At 47.6% G+C, this 17,561-nt stretch overlaps 1 protein-coding gene across 2 annotated transcripts; it reads left to right on the top strand.

The window, feature by feature from the left end:
• Positions 1-6,750: 6,750 nt before the first annotated feature.
• Positions 6,751-17,299, top strand: LOC102101979 (tubulin alpha chain). 2 transcript variants are annotated; one of them, XM_005530184.3, is made up of 5 exons: positions 6,751-6,855; positions 11,410-11,620; positions 14,536-14,684; positions 15,996-16,676; positions 16,911-17,299. In XM_005530184.3, the coding sequence occupies exons 1-5, from the start codon at positions 6,853-6,855 to the stop codon at positions 17,202-17,204; spliced, it is 1,338 nt and encodes a 445-aa protein (XP_005530241.1). In that variant the 5' UTR covers positions 6,751-6,852; the 3' UTR covers positions 17,205-17,299. The 2 variants fall into 2 exon arrangements, with proteins under 2 accessions (XP_005530241.1, XP_087923226.1); XM_088067100.1 differs by lacking the exon at positions 6,751-6,855 and adding an exon at positions 8,482-8,576.
• The last annotated feature ends 262 nt before the right edge of the window (positions 17,300-17,561 follow it).

Here is a 17,561-nt window from a genome sequence, read left to right as displayed (position 1 = left end):
ATGTCCTCCCATCAAGATTTGGCCTGAGGTCAGTGGATTAAGCATTCTCCCCAAATTGTTGCTCTGTTTGTTGCAATGCAGTGTTTGAGATAAAAGGTGCAGGTCTGTGTGATGAGATAGAAGGTTGTTGTGGCTGAGAAATTCTATTCCCCAATTCAGTGTTTCCACCAAGACCCCCAAACCAGATGCCTCTCACTGCCCCCCTTCTCCTCCACCTTCCTGCTCTGAGGATGGGGTTGAGAATTGGAGGCACAAAAGGTGCAAATCATGTGTTAAGAACAATGAAACAGCATGAGACAAGAAAAACAGCAATGAGATAAGAAAATGACCATTAATAGCAACAATATCCCTGCTTCTCTTCCCCTTCTGCCTCTACAGAAGACTAATGACAGTCCTGATGTCAGGAACTTTGTCCCTCCCCAGCCTCTGCAGAGCTGATAACGCATTTTGCAACAGCCAAAGGTCAGGGCTTTACAGCAGGAGCCTCTGTAAAAGTCCACAGCCCTGGGCTGGGTGTCAGACCTGTCAGCTGGAGGAGAAGGGTTAGACCAGATTTGGTAAACCCAAGTGAAGAGCACCCAGTGCCCCAAAGGAAGATCAAAACCAAAATACATGATGGTCCCTGTCAAGACAAAATGGAAGTAACTCCTTGACAACACCAAAAAAACACCTGTAGCAGTACAGGACTCCAGATCTAAAAGGAGATTCTGTTACCTTCCTGGCTGCTGGTGAGGCATTGAGCTACCTCTGGGGAATGGAGCAGGAGCAAACAGAAAAACCCATCCCCAGTTCATAGGTTGGGATAGAAAGTTTAGAAAATATAGGCTGGTAGTTCAGGAATCCCCTATTACAGAGATCACTGAAAGTGGGGAAGAATATCCTGGGGTAGTGGTGATGTTACACAACCTCTTCAACACTTCCCAAGGTATTTGCTGTGGATCACCCCAAGTGAGTTCAGTAGTGAAAGGGTGAGCCAGGGTGACTCTTCTTGTGTAATGTCTTCTGTCCTTGGTGATTTCCTCACGTATACAATCACCTCAAAATTAAAACACAGAGATCTAAACCAAATCTCTCACCTTCTGCTACCTCTGTACCAAAGGGGCCAGGAGACATCACCAATGCAAAGGGGAACCCAGAGCAGCACAAAGGCACCAACACTCAGCCCAGCACTATCTGCTGCCACAGCAGCATGTGACAGATGTCCCTGGGATCTGTCCCTGAGATGAGCACAGACCTGGGCTCTTGTTTGCCACAGGTCAGGAGATCAGTCCCCGTTTGGGAGGCACCTTCCCACTTCTGCCCCAGGAGAGCCTTGAGCTGCCAAAACAATCCCATCCTCCTGTTCTGGGAAGGGAGGGAAGGGACTGTGGTTATAACTGTTCAGCCATATCACACCATCCCTCCCTCTGACACTCAGCCCAGGCCCTGACCCCAGCCATGGGAGTTTCTGGTACCATTTCATCTGACCTGACCAAGTGGAAACTGGGTGCTCATTTTGGGAAAAGGGATAAGGAAAGAATAGAAGCAAAGGATGTAGTACCTGTCTATACCTGTGTCTGTAGCTAAGGAAGATTTTTGATGGCAAATGATCCAGGGAGCTGTGAATGGGTGGCCATAAAAGTTGCAGCTGGCACAACACTGTCCTGCTGCCATGGGACAGAGGATCCATCCCCACTCACCTGGGTTATGCCGTTCTCCTTACGAGAAAGTGAAATCCATGTTAAGGAACTGGCTGCTGGACTGTGCTCCTTCCTGCTGCTGGAGCATGACAAATCCCTTCACCAGCTCCCAGCTGATGTACAGGACCAGCTCCAGGTCCCGCCATCTAAAATTTCAAATAATTAATAAAATCAAATATATTAAAGACAGAAAGCGTCTTTCAGAACCAGAGAATAAAACCTGTCACTGAGGAGCAGGGCCCCCACACTGCTGAGGTACCCCCTGATCCAGGCTGATGTAAGGCTGGTGGCCATGGGATACAGCTTAAACCAGAGCAGGAAAACTCACAAAGTCACTGCCAGTCCCCCCTTCCCCATCTGCCATGTTCCTGTGTAGGAATTGTCCAGACAGGCATCTGGGCTGGGTTCTTTGGGCTCCACAAAGGAGGCATTTGGAAGGGAGTGTCTCTCCTGGCTGATACAGTCAGAGGAGCCCTACACTTCTGGAAGGAGTCAGATCTAAAAGCAGTGTGAGTACACAGGACTGAGGATGGATGTGTGAAACAGAATGGATTTGCACTTGGAGAGGAGGAGATGAACCTGAGCTCTGAAGCAATGGAGCCATGGTGAAGCGTTGTCCCAAGTGGTGCAACCTGATCACTCTCACCATGTCCCCAGCAATCCTCACACCCAGCTGGGTGTCCTGTGAGTTTGGGATGAGGAGGAGCCGGTACCTCAGTGCCTGGCTGAAATGCAGACAGCAAGCTGCCCTTGCCTATCTGAGTGCTGGGAAATGCACATGGAAATCCCAGGTCATCCCAGGTACTTTGAGCAGGCAGGGACGGGGTTAAGGCTCTCGAGTTCTTGGGAATTCAGTGATGGAAGTGAGTGTGCACACATTATTTATCCAATTCTTCTGAGAAGAACAGAAAGTGAGAGCTGCAGAATTGTATATTCAAATAAGTTTCATCCAAGCTGCTGGAGAAGCCCCAGGCCCATAGTGCAGCCACAGAGACTGTATCACAGATACACAGCTAGTCCAGAATTTTTTGAAGGTGTCATATTCACTAAAACCATGGGTTGCAGCCAAAGTCTGTGCCTGGGGCCACGATAGCATTACCAGGAAAGAAAATCCTGGGGAAACAAAAGAACTTCTGCTCATAGAACTGATCTCCAGCAGGAAAAAAGAATGCGTTCAAGAAACCCCTGATCGCCCCTTGGACTCGACATGAGTGTTTAGTCAAACTAAATTAAAAACATTTCAGGCCCCTAGGACTGGGTTTTGGGTGTGAAGCAGCACCAGTTTCTGTAGGACTGGGGGACTTTTGCTAGTGCAACAGCTCTGAGGGGGCACACTGAGGGAAACTGAGGCACAGTCAGCTCCAAGTGCCAAGCATGAGATATTGCTGCCTTGATGTCCTTTTCACAGAATTACTGAGGTTGGAAAAGACCTTAAAGATCATCAAGTCCAAGCTGTGACCAGCCCCAACCTTGCCAACCAGCCCAGAGCACTGAGTGCTTTGTCCAGCTTGGACACTTCCAGGGACGAGGATTCCAAACCTCCCTGGGAAGCCCCTTCTGGTGTTTAACCACCCTTTCAGAGAGGAAAATTCTTCCTGATGTTCAACCTGAATCTACCCTTGATGCCACATGAGACACCCAACACAGCCTGGGGAGTGGGGAAGAGGCAATACCAGCACAGGTTGCAGGTGCCCAAGTCAGAGCAGGTACTGAATACAGGAATTAAGCACGTCAAAACCTCAGCTGAAGCTGGACCAGGGCACCCTTTAACACCACAGCCCAGCCTAATCTCTGATCTGATCAGCTAAGCCAAAAAGAATGCTCACTGCACTCAGAGTGATACCATCTGAATTTTCTGCTTTGGCAAGAAGTCTGACCCACGTCATGTTGTGGTGCTGCAACATTTCTAACAGAGAATAAAACCCCCTGAGTGTGTGACTGTGCACCACTGGCAGCCCACATTCTGCCCCACTGCTCAGCTGCACTGAGTTGGCAGGACAAAGTTGAAGGACAGTTGGAGCAGTGTGAATGATTTAAAAAAAAAAAAAATCAGTGTAGGCATTTATTTTCCATACATTGTAGAGTTTAGATTAAACTTTGCTCATAAGTTAAAGATTTCCTCAGTAATTTGGAACAACAGAACCAAATGTATTGCTTTGAATGAGCAGATTAAATTCTCACAGATGTACCTGGTGTCTAAAATGGGAGGTTTTGAGATTTGAAATATTTGTAATACAGTAGCAACATGGGGAAGAATTAAATCTAATTTGACCTATTTTCTCTTTTAACCTACGGCAAAAGTATTTCTAAACCTGGGCTTGTAAAGGTTCCACTAGCCATGTAGTACTGGTATTTTGTTTCCAACTGAGAAAAGCACAACAGATGATTAAAAAAAAAGAACAACTAGCTTTTTTCTTTTCTTAGATAAAAAAGAACAAAAGAAAGTAAAATACTGTAACTATTTTTCTCTTTCATCTTCCGATAGCTCATGAGCATTGCAGGTGGAATCCCTCCCATCTGATCATGAACGTGTACAGCTGCAAAGGTTTTCAGGGGCAGAGAGTGACAGGACTAGGCAGGGGATGGTTTTAAACTCAAAAAATAGAGATTTAGACTAGGTGTTGGGAAGAAATTCTGCCCTGTGAGGGTGGGGAGGCCCTGGCACAGACCGCCCAGAGAAGTTGTGGCTGTGCCAACCCTGGAAGTGTCTAAGGTCAGGTTGGATGGGGCTTGAAGCAGCCTGGGATAGTGGATGTTGTCCCTGCCCATGGCAGGAGGTGGAATGGGATGAGTTTTAAGGTTCCTTCCAACCCAAACTATTCCATGGTTCTGTCATTTCAATTCTTCCTGTCTCAGTCAACCAGGACTATCCTGGTTTTCTTTACCAAACAGCTTCACTAAGGAGATGGTGACAGCTAAAGGAACTTTGCAGCCAAGGTCATGCCTCAGTGAAGTTAGGCCAAGCAATTAGGATAAAACAAATGAGAGAAAAGAATAGGAAGAGAAGTTCCTTCAGGTCTTTTGGAGCACAGGTTGTGGGTTATTAAAAGTTTAATATTGACTAGATCTTTCAAATATATACCAGCTTGAAAGCACTAAGCAAAGAGTTTGGGCTTGCTGAGGATCAAAATATGAAAAAGAAGATTAATCTTAAAAAAAAAATTGCACACCTGTGTGTTTTTGCTTGGTGTCCATCACAGGTACTAATTTGTGTGATCACTCCCCACTCTGGTGTGGAGATGGCCAAATTCCCTAAACACTGCTTTCTTATACCCCACCTGTTTTTCAGTCACACATTACACTTGGCATAATTCTTTGGAAAAACAATTATATCAATGTTATTTGTGGGTTTTTCCCCTACTTCCACCTCTGACTTTCTCTCTCAATCCTCTGATCCTTGCTTTCCGAGGTGCTTTTGCCTCTCCTTTCAGGGTACACCCACACAGGTTTCATTAGGGTTTTGAACCTTGGGCTCAAAGGATCACAGTGGGGTTGGTAACAGCAGGAGCAGCATCCCCAGCAGGTGTCAGTTCCCTGCCCTAGAGATCAGAGTAAGTTGGTTCATCCCTTCCCTCCATGTACAGATCCAGCCTGGCACAATTCCACCACACTCCTGTCAAAAGTACCACCTTTATCCAGGCTGCTTGTAGGACTGGAGATCTACACAGAAGAGGAAAAATCACCTACTCTGTTATTGTTCAAAATTGTTTCAAATCCCTCTCCTCCTGTAAGAGCCTCAACTCAGTGCCAGAAGAAGGAATTTCCTGAAACTGGTGCTGGTGCTGAGGCTTTGAAGGATGGATGGAACTCCAGATATCAAACATCAGACTCGCATGCACAGCTGCTGCTTTTACCCAGGGAGTGAGTTTGGCAATCTCAGGAATATTTCTGTTAATATAACTCTTAAAACATACCACAGGGTTTTTATGCTTCCCACTTAATATCCAACTTACACTGGGGCATTTAAACACCAGATCTACTGATTTCAGTAGTGTCACACTATATTAGGAATGGTGAACCAGTACGACACAGACTCTCTAGATGAGTATCACAAGACAGCAGGTTTTATTATTCCTTATCTTCTTTTATAGATAGGTCTGAGAATGTCTGAGAGATAAAACTCTCATGGGTCATTAAACCAACACATCACTATTATTGGACAATTAGTAACTACACCACTTGACTGTTTCTTGCAAGTAAACAACAAGGATCCAAACAACACCTGCAATGGTTGTTGTCCTTCTCCAAGGACTGTTTGGATTCCTCCTTACGATTTCTCAGGCCACACTTTCTCAGGCCAGTGTGAGAAAGTTATGTGACTTGGTTTCACACAGGCTCTGTGCTCCCTGCCTGCTTTCAGCATCCATACAGTAGAATCTGTGTGACTCTCCAGATCTGGCCCTTTAGCTTTGAGTCCTTTCCATTTTGTGACACTTTATCTCAGCAGTGGCACTTGGCACAGGCACTGTTGTCCCTGGTGACTGCAGTGGAAGTGCTTCCAGCCTCCTGGGAGAGGGATTTGTCCACACCCCACTCTTTCAGCCCAGAGACAGCAGCCAGAGCCCGCCTGGAGGACTGGGGCCTCTGGGTGCTCCCCAGGCAGATGAGGGGCTCGATCCCGAGGTGCCCATGCCTTGGGCCCGGCTTTGCCCGGCTGTTTCACTGGTGCTTTCCCCGGGATAGGGATAGTGCTGGGACAGGGAGAGCTCTCACCCAGGACACCCGTGGGTGGGAGGCCACGAGCGGCCCCCGTCCTTCTGGGCTCCGGCTCTGGGCTCCCCCGGCTGAGCTCGGAGCTCTTGGCCAACACCCGGAGGGTGGACAGTACTGAGCCCCCTCCCCTTCAGCGGCTGCGTTGGGACAGAGCGAACCCGGCCCGGGGACGGAGCGATCCCGACCTGAAGAGGCGCCTGAGGAGGGAGGTGGCGGCGACCTTCGTTGGCGGGAAGACCAAGCCCCGCCCCCTCTCGCCCCTTGTTACAAACCAGCCAATAGTTGGCGCTGGTGGGTGATTGACGTTCCTGTTATCCAATGGAGCGCAGCTGAGCGCCCGCCGCGCCAATGAGCGCAGCGCAGGGAGCCCCTCACTCTATATAAGCCGAGCCCGGGGAGGGCCGCTGCTGTTGCCGTGCTCCTCAGACTCGTTGCTCGTCTATCCCGGCGCTCCCGAACCATGGTGAGTGGGGCGAGGGCCCGGCGGGGCAGGGGTGGTCCTGATGTGCTCCGCACGCTGCGGCGGGAAGGTGAGGAACGGGATAGGCGGTAGGATTGCCCTGCTGGGCCGTGGAGAGCAGTGGGTCTCGCTGCCCCGAGCCGGATCCCATCCTGCGCCCTGTCGCTCCCACCGTCTCGTCCCAAAATGATGGTGGCCTTGAAGCCGGGGCAGTGTGCGGGTGTGCGCCACCCGCAGGGCCGGGGGAGGACCCGAGGTGCCGCTCCCCCGCTCCTGACCCGGGGCAGTCCGTGGTGTGAGGGGCTGGGAACGCCGGGGTTGGGCTGATGGGGAGAATTCCTGAAGGGCTTTGTGAGACTGGCTGGCGAAAATGACCAGGTAAATTGAGTCACCTTGAAGGGTAATCTGAAAGGCGTGATGGGGCTGGGATGTCCCATAGGACGGGGTTCAGGTGCTGAGCTGGGCAGCGCAGCTGGAGTCTGGGATGGACATGCGGCTCTTCCCCGTGGGGGTGTTGTATCCTGTATCTCTGAGAAGAGATTGTCAGAAGGTTACACGTGTCACCTTGCTACAAGTGTAGCAAGGCTGCCACTAGGCTTGTGAACGTGTGGGAAATACTTGTTGAGCTGAAAAGGATGGTTAGTTAGAGTATCGGTACGATGTGTTGAGGTCCCTTCCTTTGGGGGCTCTTTATTGCCACAATTTTCAAATAAAGTCAAATCAAGAGTATAAATACAGCTCCTGGTATCTGCAAAGGACACAGGTTCCCTGGAGTCCTATCCCAGGGAAACAACATTCCTCCATATGGTGTGCTGATGACTGTGGTCTGAGCTGGCACAGCCATTCTCAGGAAGCTTGGCTTTCCATCAACCTCACTCAAGGCCCTCCTCATCTGGATCTTGAGCAGTGTGCTGGGGAGTGCAGAAAACCTAGAGCCTGATCCAGCAGTGCCATGGAGGAGCTGGGAGGCTGCAGCCCAGCAGTGAGTGCAGCACGGGGTTGAGTCTGCAACTGCTGGAAAGGCAGTGACAGGACAGGCCAGTGCCCTTCAGCTGGAGCACATCCTGCAGGGAAAGGAGACAGGGACTGGGCTGGAGCAATTCTGCCTGAAACTTTGTGTGCTTGCAAGTAATATAAACAAGTGTGAGAAAAGCATTTGGTGTTTGTTAAGTAAATAAGAGGATTCTGTAGTGGTTTGAATACCACTGCTGTCTGTATACATTTAATCCTTATTCTGAAACTCTTGTCAGTGATGTGTGAAGGCCCTGAGCTATAATGAGTGGGACAGTTCTCTTCCAACTTGGAGCTGATGCTTTTTGAATAAAATCTGAGCCTTGTTCTTTTGTATTCTTGGTGCTGTGAAAAGGCTGTGCAGAGAATAGGCAGAGAATCTGTTCAGGTCTGGCAAAGATTTGTGCTTCATTGAGTAGCCACATGCTGCTTAAAAGTCCTTATCAGAGTTGTAGGAAAGCAGTAGGAAGAACTCTTAAAGCAGGACTCTGAGTAGCACCAGGCCAGGCTTTGTGGCTGACCTTGTCTAGCCAAGTTTTGAAAACCACCAAGGATGGAGATCCCCTCCCACTTCTCTCGTGACCTTGTTCCAGGGCCACACTGCTCCCTGGGGAGGCTTTTCCTAACACAAACCTGAGCCTTGCAGCAACCTCTGAGAATCTGACCTGGAGCCACATGCAGAGCAGAGGGAAACCTTCTCCTGTGCTGGCCAGGTATCTCCTTTTGTTCCCTGGTATATGGTTTGCCCTACTGAAGGCAAGAGAGCCCTGTGGGACATTCAGGCTGGTTTCTGTGGGAACCTCCAGGATCTTTGCAGCAAGGCTTCCTCTCAGTTACTGCTGGTTGTACTGGTGCAGGGAGGCACTGCAAAATGTGTTGAACTTTGTATTTTGTCCAGGTAAACATGCCGTGGTTTAATGTGGCACCAGTAGCACCTGGTCTGTGGCTGTGTTGCCAAACTATACATTCACAGTTGGAAGGGACATTGGGCCTGGCTCCTGGTCCTGCACAGGACACCCCCAAGAATCTCACTGTTTGCCTGAGAGTGTTGAGTTCTGTCAGCCCTGGGGTTGTGGCCATTGCCTTGGGGAGCCTGTTCCGTTGTCTCATCACCCTCTGGGGGAAGGATGTTTTCCTCATATCCAGGCAAACCTCCCCTGCCACAGCTTCTGTTGGGTCCTGTCACTGGTCATCACAGAGCTCTCTGCCTTCTTTCAGGAGGAAGCTCTAGACCATGATCAACTCTCCCCTCTTCTCCTGGCTAAACAAGCCAATGGCCTCAGCTGCTCCACATACCCTTCTTTATACCCTCCATCTCTGTGGTGTGGGGTAGTCCTTACACACCCTTTCAGTGACCTTTCCTAGATACTTAGAAGTTTCTCTAGCAAGGTTTAGATCACTGGTAGGATCTCAGTCAGGTGAGGATACAGGCTGATGTGGTGGTCTGTGTTCTCCTCTCCCTGCAGAAAAGTTTCAGGCTGTCCTGCTCTCCTAAAGGGATGTTCCCCAAGTCATGTCCATAGTCTGGTCTCTGTGGCACTGCAGCCAGTTTTCCTGTCCCCTCTTTCACGCTGTGCAGGTTGGCTGTGTGTTCTCTACCATGGCAGCACTGGACAAGCTCCATCCTTCAGTCTGGAGAGCGATGGTGTCATGGCTTTGGAGAGGTGTGGCAGCAGCTTTGAGAAAGGCTTCTTGCAGAGAGGATGTGGGCTGGACGTCTGAATATCCAGCTTGGATGGATGGGAGCTTAAAAACAGTTCAGCTGCACAATGTTGTGCTTGAAAACAGGCAATTTTTTTTTTTTTTCTTACAAACACAGATTTTAATTTCATGGGGCTCTCAATGAGTTTGAAAGGATTGTGCTCCTGCTTTTCTGCATTGACTGTGGATGTGGAGTAGGCAGTTCCAGGCCATAGAATTACAGAATGGTTTGTGTTTGAAGGGACCTTAAAGACCATCCAGTTTCACCTCTTCTTCCAAGTTAGACCAAGTTGCTTCCAGCCTGGTCTTGGACACTTGCAGGGACAGGTCAGCCACTGCTTCTCTCGGCAGCCTGTCCCAGGGCCTCACCACCCTCACAGGGAAAAATTTCATCCTAACATCTAATCTAACCCTATCTTCTTTCATTTTAAGGCTGTTTCCATTTGTCCAAAGTCCCTCCCTAGCTCTCCTGGAGCCCCTTTAGGCAGTGGAAGGGGCTCTGAGGACTCCCTAAATCCTTTTCCAGATGAACAGCCCCAGCTCTCCCAGCCTGGCTCCAGAGCAGAGGGGCTCCAGCCCTCGGAGCAGCTCCGTGGCCTCCCCTGGACTCTCTCCAGCAGCTCCACGTCCTTCCTGTGCTGGAAGGCCAGGGCTGGAGGCAGCTCTGCAGGTGGGGTCTCACCTGAGTGGGGCACAGGGGCAGAATCCCCCCTGCCCTGCTGCCCATGCTGGGGGATCAGCCCAGCACACAGTGTGGGGTTCTGGGCTGCCAGAGCACATGGCTGGGGCACACTGAGCTTCTCATCCTCCAACACCCCCAGGTCCTTCCCCAGGGCTGCTCTCTGTCCGTTCTCTGCCTGTCCTATACTTGTGCCTGAAAATACTTCTGCTTATCCTGGAATTCCAAGGGACCAAATTGTCCCATCCAGTCACAGGGTCTGAACACAGTTTTGGGTAACAGTCACATTAGACTGAAGTTCATGTAGGCTCTTCCAGGATGTGCTATGCTGATATTCAAAACTAGATGTTGAATATAAAATGCCACAGATGGACCAGGAGTTTGGAAATGTTTCTATTTTGGTTTGCCTTTTACCATTTGCAGTCCTATGCTGCAATATTAAATAAACTGGTTTTATGCTCTGGACGTCAAAGGGAACTTGGGAATCCATAAATGGATAGGACCAGATAATATTGCTGCCATGAACTGTTTTCTACATAGGTTTCATGAGGTAGTTCTGTCTGGTGTTGAGGAGTTCAGCACCTTGTGTACAGCTGTGTGGTTTGAGGCCTGATGGGGCTATATGGAGGGATATGAAGGGGTTTGTTAGGCAAAGCCTTTCCTACTGAATGAGGAACTTTCCTCAAAGGATTGGGAGAATATTTTTTTGGTTTTGTGTACATTAAATGAAGTGCTCCCAGATCCTGGGAGGATTTTGCTGCCTCTGGTGGTTGTGCTCCTGGAGCTAAGGTCTGGGTGATGCTGTTCTGGACCTTAGGCCAGTGAGATGTCATCATCAGCTTTTCTAAATACTTGGTTTGGTATGAAGGGAGGAATTGGCTGAAGAACTTGAAAGAGTTGATCAGACTCTTCCTGATTGAAGAATAACAAAGAGGAATAAGCTTGTAAAAATGACAATGTCCAAAAGGCTTTTTCTGGGTGGAGCTGATGATGTCTCAAAGAGGCTTTTGTGTTCTGTTGCGTTTTGTGCCAAGTGCCCCCAACACCAAGACAATAAGGCCAATGTTTTAATGGCTTTGCGGGCTGGCAGTCCCCCTGGGTGTGCTGAGCGTTTGCTGAACAAGGGCAGCGCTGTTTGTGCTGATTGATGTGTTTCTGTCCCACAGCGCGAGTGCATCTCCGTCCACGTGGGGCAGGCGGGCGTGCAGATCGGCAATGCGTGCTGGGAGCTGTACTGCCTGGAGCACGGCATCCAGCCCGACGGCACCATGCCCGGCGGCGGCGGGGACGACTCCTTCAACACCTTCTTCAGCGAGACCGGCGCGGGGAAACACGTCCCACGCGCTGTGTTTGTGGACCTTGAACCTGTAGTCATAGGTAACAGTGATTGCACAGCACTGTAGAACATTGCCACGGTTTTTTGCTTAAGGGATCCATTCTTCTAGTCCTGAAAAATGCTTTGGGGCTTTAAATTTTTAGTGCATAAAGCTTGCCTGTACCTTCCTAGTGATGGAAAATACTTGGTTTTATTTGTTGGGACTGGCAAATGTGCATTGTGGAGCCTTCAAGAATTTGCAGCATTACCTTCTGCCCGGCTGTGGAGTTAAATGGGTCTCATGAACATGCTTCATGCTTTTGCTATGCAAGGAGCAGTTATAGCCCGTTGGAACAATATGGCATAATGGGTATTGCAGTCAATAGAACCTCTTTGAGACACAATATATATCATTAGGAAGATTCCTTATTGTACACGGGAATGATTCCTGTGCTTTCCCAAAGCAATCTGAGTAAGCTGAGCACTGCTTGCAGAAATGAGTCCCCATAGCTGGCCTAAATTCAGGGACTTTTGAACATGTGCTTCAACTTCCTGTCGCCTTATCTTTGAGAAATAATCTACTCCTGAAAGTGAGTTCTGTTCCAAGCTCTGGCAACACTGGCTTTTGGTGTTCAGATGTGATCCCTTGCATCAGCCACTAACCAGTCCTCCATCCTGAAGCAGTAGATGCACTGTCAGCTCTATATGAGCTTGTGGTTTCACAAGACCTTCATCCCTTGTCAGGGATCCTGGTTTTTCTCTCACCAGTGTGTGCCAGAAGTAATTCTTCTGGAGCTGTTTTTTTGCTATCTTGCCTCAGGTAGCAATTTGGAGCTCTTGTAGCAGATGTCCGTGTTGCCTGTGCTTATGCATTTGCTGTGTTTAATCTTTCTGCAGTACAGAGTTGGGGAAATGTGTGAATGTGCTCAGGCTACTTCTCTGTACCCAAACCATGTCTCTCCTAAAACTTCTGTTCAGTGTAACACACTAGACCCCTTCTTGTGACTAACACAGCAGAATGAACCTCCCAGGGGAGCAGGAGTCTGTGGGAGTGCTGGCCTATAAGTTTGAAATGAGCCCAGGCACCCCTGGCCATACCCTAATATTCCCAGGAGCTGTTGCAGGTCTGGCTTTGTGCTTTCTTGAGCCCTGTGATTATTGCCTCCTCTGCTGCTGACCAGGTGGTGGCTCTGAGCAACCAGGAATGGGTGTAAAGTGAGATGAGGGAGAACAGGTGGCAAAACAGGGCAGAGGAGCTGATGAATCTTGGAACAAATGCCAAAAAGTACTGAGTGTTCCAGTGCTTGTTGGTGTTGCAGGTGTAGTGTGGGGAGATGGGCAAGATTGCTAATAATCAAAGGTCGGGCTTTCTGTTAAAGGTTATGCCATGTGCCTTTCTGGGAGATAGCTGCCCTTTGCTCTTCCTCTTCTAATGTGAAAATTACTGCTCTGGTTTCCTCAGCAGGGCTCATGGGTCTTCCCATTCATGCAGCAAATCCCTGTCCACTGAATTTATGAAAAACCAATCTTTGTGCATGGAGCAGCTGTGAAGCTGCCACGTGTGCACAGGGATTTCTGTCCTTCCACATCAGTGCTGGTCTTGCAGAAAGCAGCATCATGGTGGATATGCACCACCTCTGTGAAAGTGGTGGTAAAATACCATCAAACTTTCCACCACAAAATAGGGCAGAGACATCTGGGAATTCAACACAAGTGTCTTTAACAGTCTACCCCAGCTAGACTTAAAAACATGAAGACAGCATGTCTGGGGCAAGCTGGTTTAGCTGTCCCCTCACTTTGACCCTACTTTGGTCCAGGCACACTTTTGTAGTCCAGTGACTGATCCTCTGAACTCTACAAGTTTTGTTACTTCCTGAGGACCATCCTGGCTCATGCTACCCCTTTCCTCATAGTATAAAGAACTATTTTATTTTGGTTCTGTATTTTTTCCTTATTACCAATATTTGTCCTTTTTAATGTGGATTCTCAGACACATGGGTATTTGAGATGGTAATTTTTCCAAATAGTTTTTTTTATGCAATCTTAGAAGTACTTTAGACTATCAGGTTGTGGGCTGCAGTGGGAGCTGCTCAGCCTAAACTGGTTTGAGTGCTAACTGTATTTTTACATATTAAACTTATCTTTGTCTTGCTTGTTCTATTTCAGAATAATGAATACATGCAAACAGGCAACTTCAGCTGTAGTTAATAAAGCTCTCTTCTGATTTAAATTAAAGGATGCAATACTGCAATAGCACACAACTCAAGAGTGGCTTGAGCTGAACCAGAGACAAAACTCTGCTGAGTGTGTTTGTACCTTTCTGGTAGGACAGAGCTTTAGCCTGCTGGGTGTAAGTGCATTTTTCTGGGAGCTAGTAGCTCTAAATCAGTCTCCAAATGTGTAACTGCTGGGGGATGCTGTGGGTACATCTGTACAGTCACTTTAACACAGCTGTTTGTGCTGTAGCTTACAGCTCAGGGTTTAGATAATTGCAGAACCCTCCAAGAGCATCTTTCTGTTCCTTTTGAACCCTTCTTTACCTATGGCAGAAAGTACAGTGAAGAGAAAGAGACATGCAAGCTGTGTTGGCTCTGCTGCCCACAGGAGCATCCTGGAGGTATTGGGAAGTGAAGGGGGAAAATAGGATTTCATCTGCTTAGCTGCAAAAGTTTAAGTTGTCTTAAACTGGAAGAATGGTTCTGCTGCCATAGTCCAGTTTTAAACTGCTCTGACAGGTCAAAATTCTAAACTTCAGTGTAAAATAGAAGAGTTTCCTAAATGGTAACTTAGTTTTTCTTAGTTATTCAGCACTTAGGCTGTAGGAGGTCACCTACTGATAGGTAGTTGCTTTTTCTCTCTAAAGGTTTAAGTACATTATTCTGGACACCCTCAGAAGTTTAAAAAAGCTATATATATAGAAAATTAACTTTAAAATATTTATATATTCTATAATAATATATATCTTGTCTCTCCCCAGATGAAGTTAGAAATGGGGCATACAGGCAGCTCTTTCATCCTGAGCAATTGATATCTGGTAAAGAAGATGCTGCAAATAACTATGCTCGAGGTCACTACACAGTTGGGAAAGAGATAATTGATCTGGTTCTAGAACGTATCAGGAAACTGGTAAGACTTCTCTTCACCAAAGGTTCTGAAATGTCTGTTTTACAGGATTTGGAAATGAGGTTATCAAATACATAGCCCTATAAACTGTGCTTTGATTTCTTTGTGGTATGATAATCTATGGTCTTAGTCTTCACCTGGTTGTATTCTTAGCCAGCTGAGAATGGCTGGATTATTCCTGTGAGATATGGCTTTCAAGTGGCTTAAAATGCTGATGGGGCACCTAAAACTTCATATATAGTTTCATGTTCAGAAAGCCAGAACCAAAAATTATGATTTGCATAGTTCCTGCTGGAGAAGGGTTTGTCTCTAGCTGTGGCTCTTTCAAGGAAGTTTAAATAAGAATGCTTGCTTCTGTGGTTCAGACTATTGTTTGCATTTCCTGCTATTATGATTTCTGGATTAATTTTAAGGTAATAACAGTAGAAAAGGAGTAAATCTCAGTAAGTTGGGATGTTTCAGCCTATCCAGTACTTCAGTCATCTGGCAAACTTATGAAAGTGGCCATTTAGGAGGTTCAGATTCCCTATTTAGGGCTGCTAAGTGTGTCCATGACCAAATCTGTCACAAAGATAGGAATTCTCATTGCAGAAAACCCAGGTGCTTTGATATTGGATGTTAAGAGTCATAGTGTAAAGTTTACCTTTTGCAGGTCACAACTGGAATTATTCTCAACACTTGACTGCCACAGTCTAATTAAAGCAATGATAAGTTTGCAGCAGGCTGTACTTTGACCTGAAAAACATTTATCATTTCTTTGTATAAGCTGTTGGCAGTCCCTGTTAATCCTGGGAGCTGAGCATCATGTGGCACCTCTTTGTGAGGACAGGGCTGTCTAGTTTTGTCTTCTGAGTAGAGTGAATGGGACTGGCACTGTAATAGCCTGTGACAGCTCACTTCCCTGAGCGGAGATACACACTTGGCACTCATCCAGCTTTAGAACAGCAGCTCTGGGATGGGGGATTGCTCCATTTTTGTGCAGATAGAGAATACCAAGGAACTGTAAGGGATAGATAGTGTGTAGGTCTTCGAATATTCCTGCTTTTCTTGCTCATTAATGGGCTCAGCTGAGAATTTGGGTTAGAAGGAATTTTGAGCTAGCAGTGTGAAATTGTCATCATCCAATATGGAGGGAGTTTAAACCAGCCAAGAATAGTTTTGCATGGACATCTCCTTGATTCTTGGTGGATAAATTCCATATTTCTGAAGCATGAACAGTTGGTATGTGTCAGAATTCAGAGCTGTCTTTCTTGAGCTTGACTGGGGATTCTTAATGTACACAATGTCTTGAACACCTGTATTTTTCTCTTTCAGTCAGATCAGTGCACTGGCTTGCAGGGCTTCCTGATTTTCCACAGCTTTGGTGGAGGAACTGGATCTGGATTCACTTCTCTGCTGATGGAGCGCCTCTCGGTTGACTACGGGAAAAAATCGAAGCTGGAATTTGCCATCTACCCTGCACCTCAGGTCTCAACAGCTGTCGTAGAGCCTTACAACTCCATCCTGACCACCCACACCACGCTGGAGCACTCTGACTGTGCCTTCATGGTTGATAATGAGGCCATTTATGACATTTGCCGTAGGAACCTGGACATTGAACGCCCAACCTATACCAACCTCAATCGCCTCATCGGTCAGATAGTATCTTCCATTACTGCTTCCCTTAGGTTCGATGGTGCCTTAAATGTGGATCTCACTGAATTCCAGACCAACCTGGTGCCTTACCCTCGTATCCACTTCCCGCTGGTGACGTACTCCCCGATTATTTCAGCAGTGAAGGCCTACCACGAGCAGCTCTCAGTGGCTGAGATCACCAACGCCTGCTTCGAGCCCTCCAACCAGATGGTGAAGTGCGACCCACGGCACGGCAAGTACATGGCGTGCTGCATGCTGTACCGCGGGGACGTGGTGCCCAAGGACGTCAACGCCGCCATCGCCGCCATCAAGACCAAGCGCACCATCCAGTTTGTGGACTGGTGTCCTACTGGATTTAAGGCAAGTCTCAGTTCCAGCATGATTTTGTAGGCTTCTTATTCACTGTCCTTAGTGTATGGAGTGTGTCTGCTCTGAGCTGTTGTGTGGGTACCTGGTTGGTATTCTGAGAAGTGGAGATTTAGTGCAGAGCTGTTTTGTGATTTTAATTTTAATCAACTCCTGTTGTCTGACTTTGATTATTGTCACTGTCAAACAGCACAAAGAAACTCATGGTCTCTTCCACATTTCCTGTAGGTTGGCATCAATTACCAGCCCCCCACAGTGGTTCCTGGGGGTGACCTGGCCAAAGTCCAGCGGGCAGTCTGCATGCTGAGCAATACCACGGCCATTGCTGAGGCCTGGGCTCGCCTGGATCACAAGTTTGACCTGATGTATGCCAAACGTGCCTTTGTTCACTGGTATGTTGGAGAAGGGATGGAGGAGGGGGAGTTCTCGGAGGCTCGGGAAGATTTGGCTGCACTTGAGAAAGATTATGAAGAAGTAGGCACAGACTCGATGGATGTAGAAGATGAAGGTGAAGAATATTAAATCCAATGATGAATTGCAAGTCTGCCATTTCACTGCCTCTTTAGTAGCACTGTAAATCATGTAAACTGATTGGAATAAAATTATTTGATCATGAACTTTGGTAGTGTCCAAACACTATGTACACTCATTAACTGCATGCAGTCAGCAGCCCAAGAGATGGAATTATTTTCTGAAAAGGTAGCTGAATAAAATAACCGTGCTATAGTTCAGTCAGTTCTTGTCCTTAAGGCACTGCTATTTGAAGAGCTATTAGTGCCCAGAACATGAGATTAGAATGAGCTGGGGCTTTTTCTGGAAGGTGTTAAGTATATTTTTTCCAGGACTCTAGAGCTGCTGTCACAAGAGACAAAAGGAACT

Source organism: Pseudopodoces humilis, chromosome 26, assembly GCF_049639895.1.
Source record: "Pseudopodoces humilis isolate 2021_Gansu_Grassland_sample_001 chromosome 26, ASM4963989v1, whole genome shotgun sequence".
NCBI lineage: Eukaryota > Metazoa > Chordata > Aves > Passeriformes > Paridae > Pseudopodoces > Pseudopodoces humilis.
Note: the sequence above shows the minus strand (reverse complement) of the source record. Positions and strands in the feature narration are given on the sequence as shown.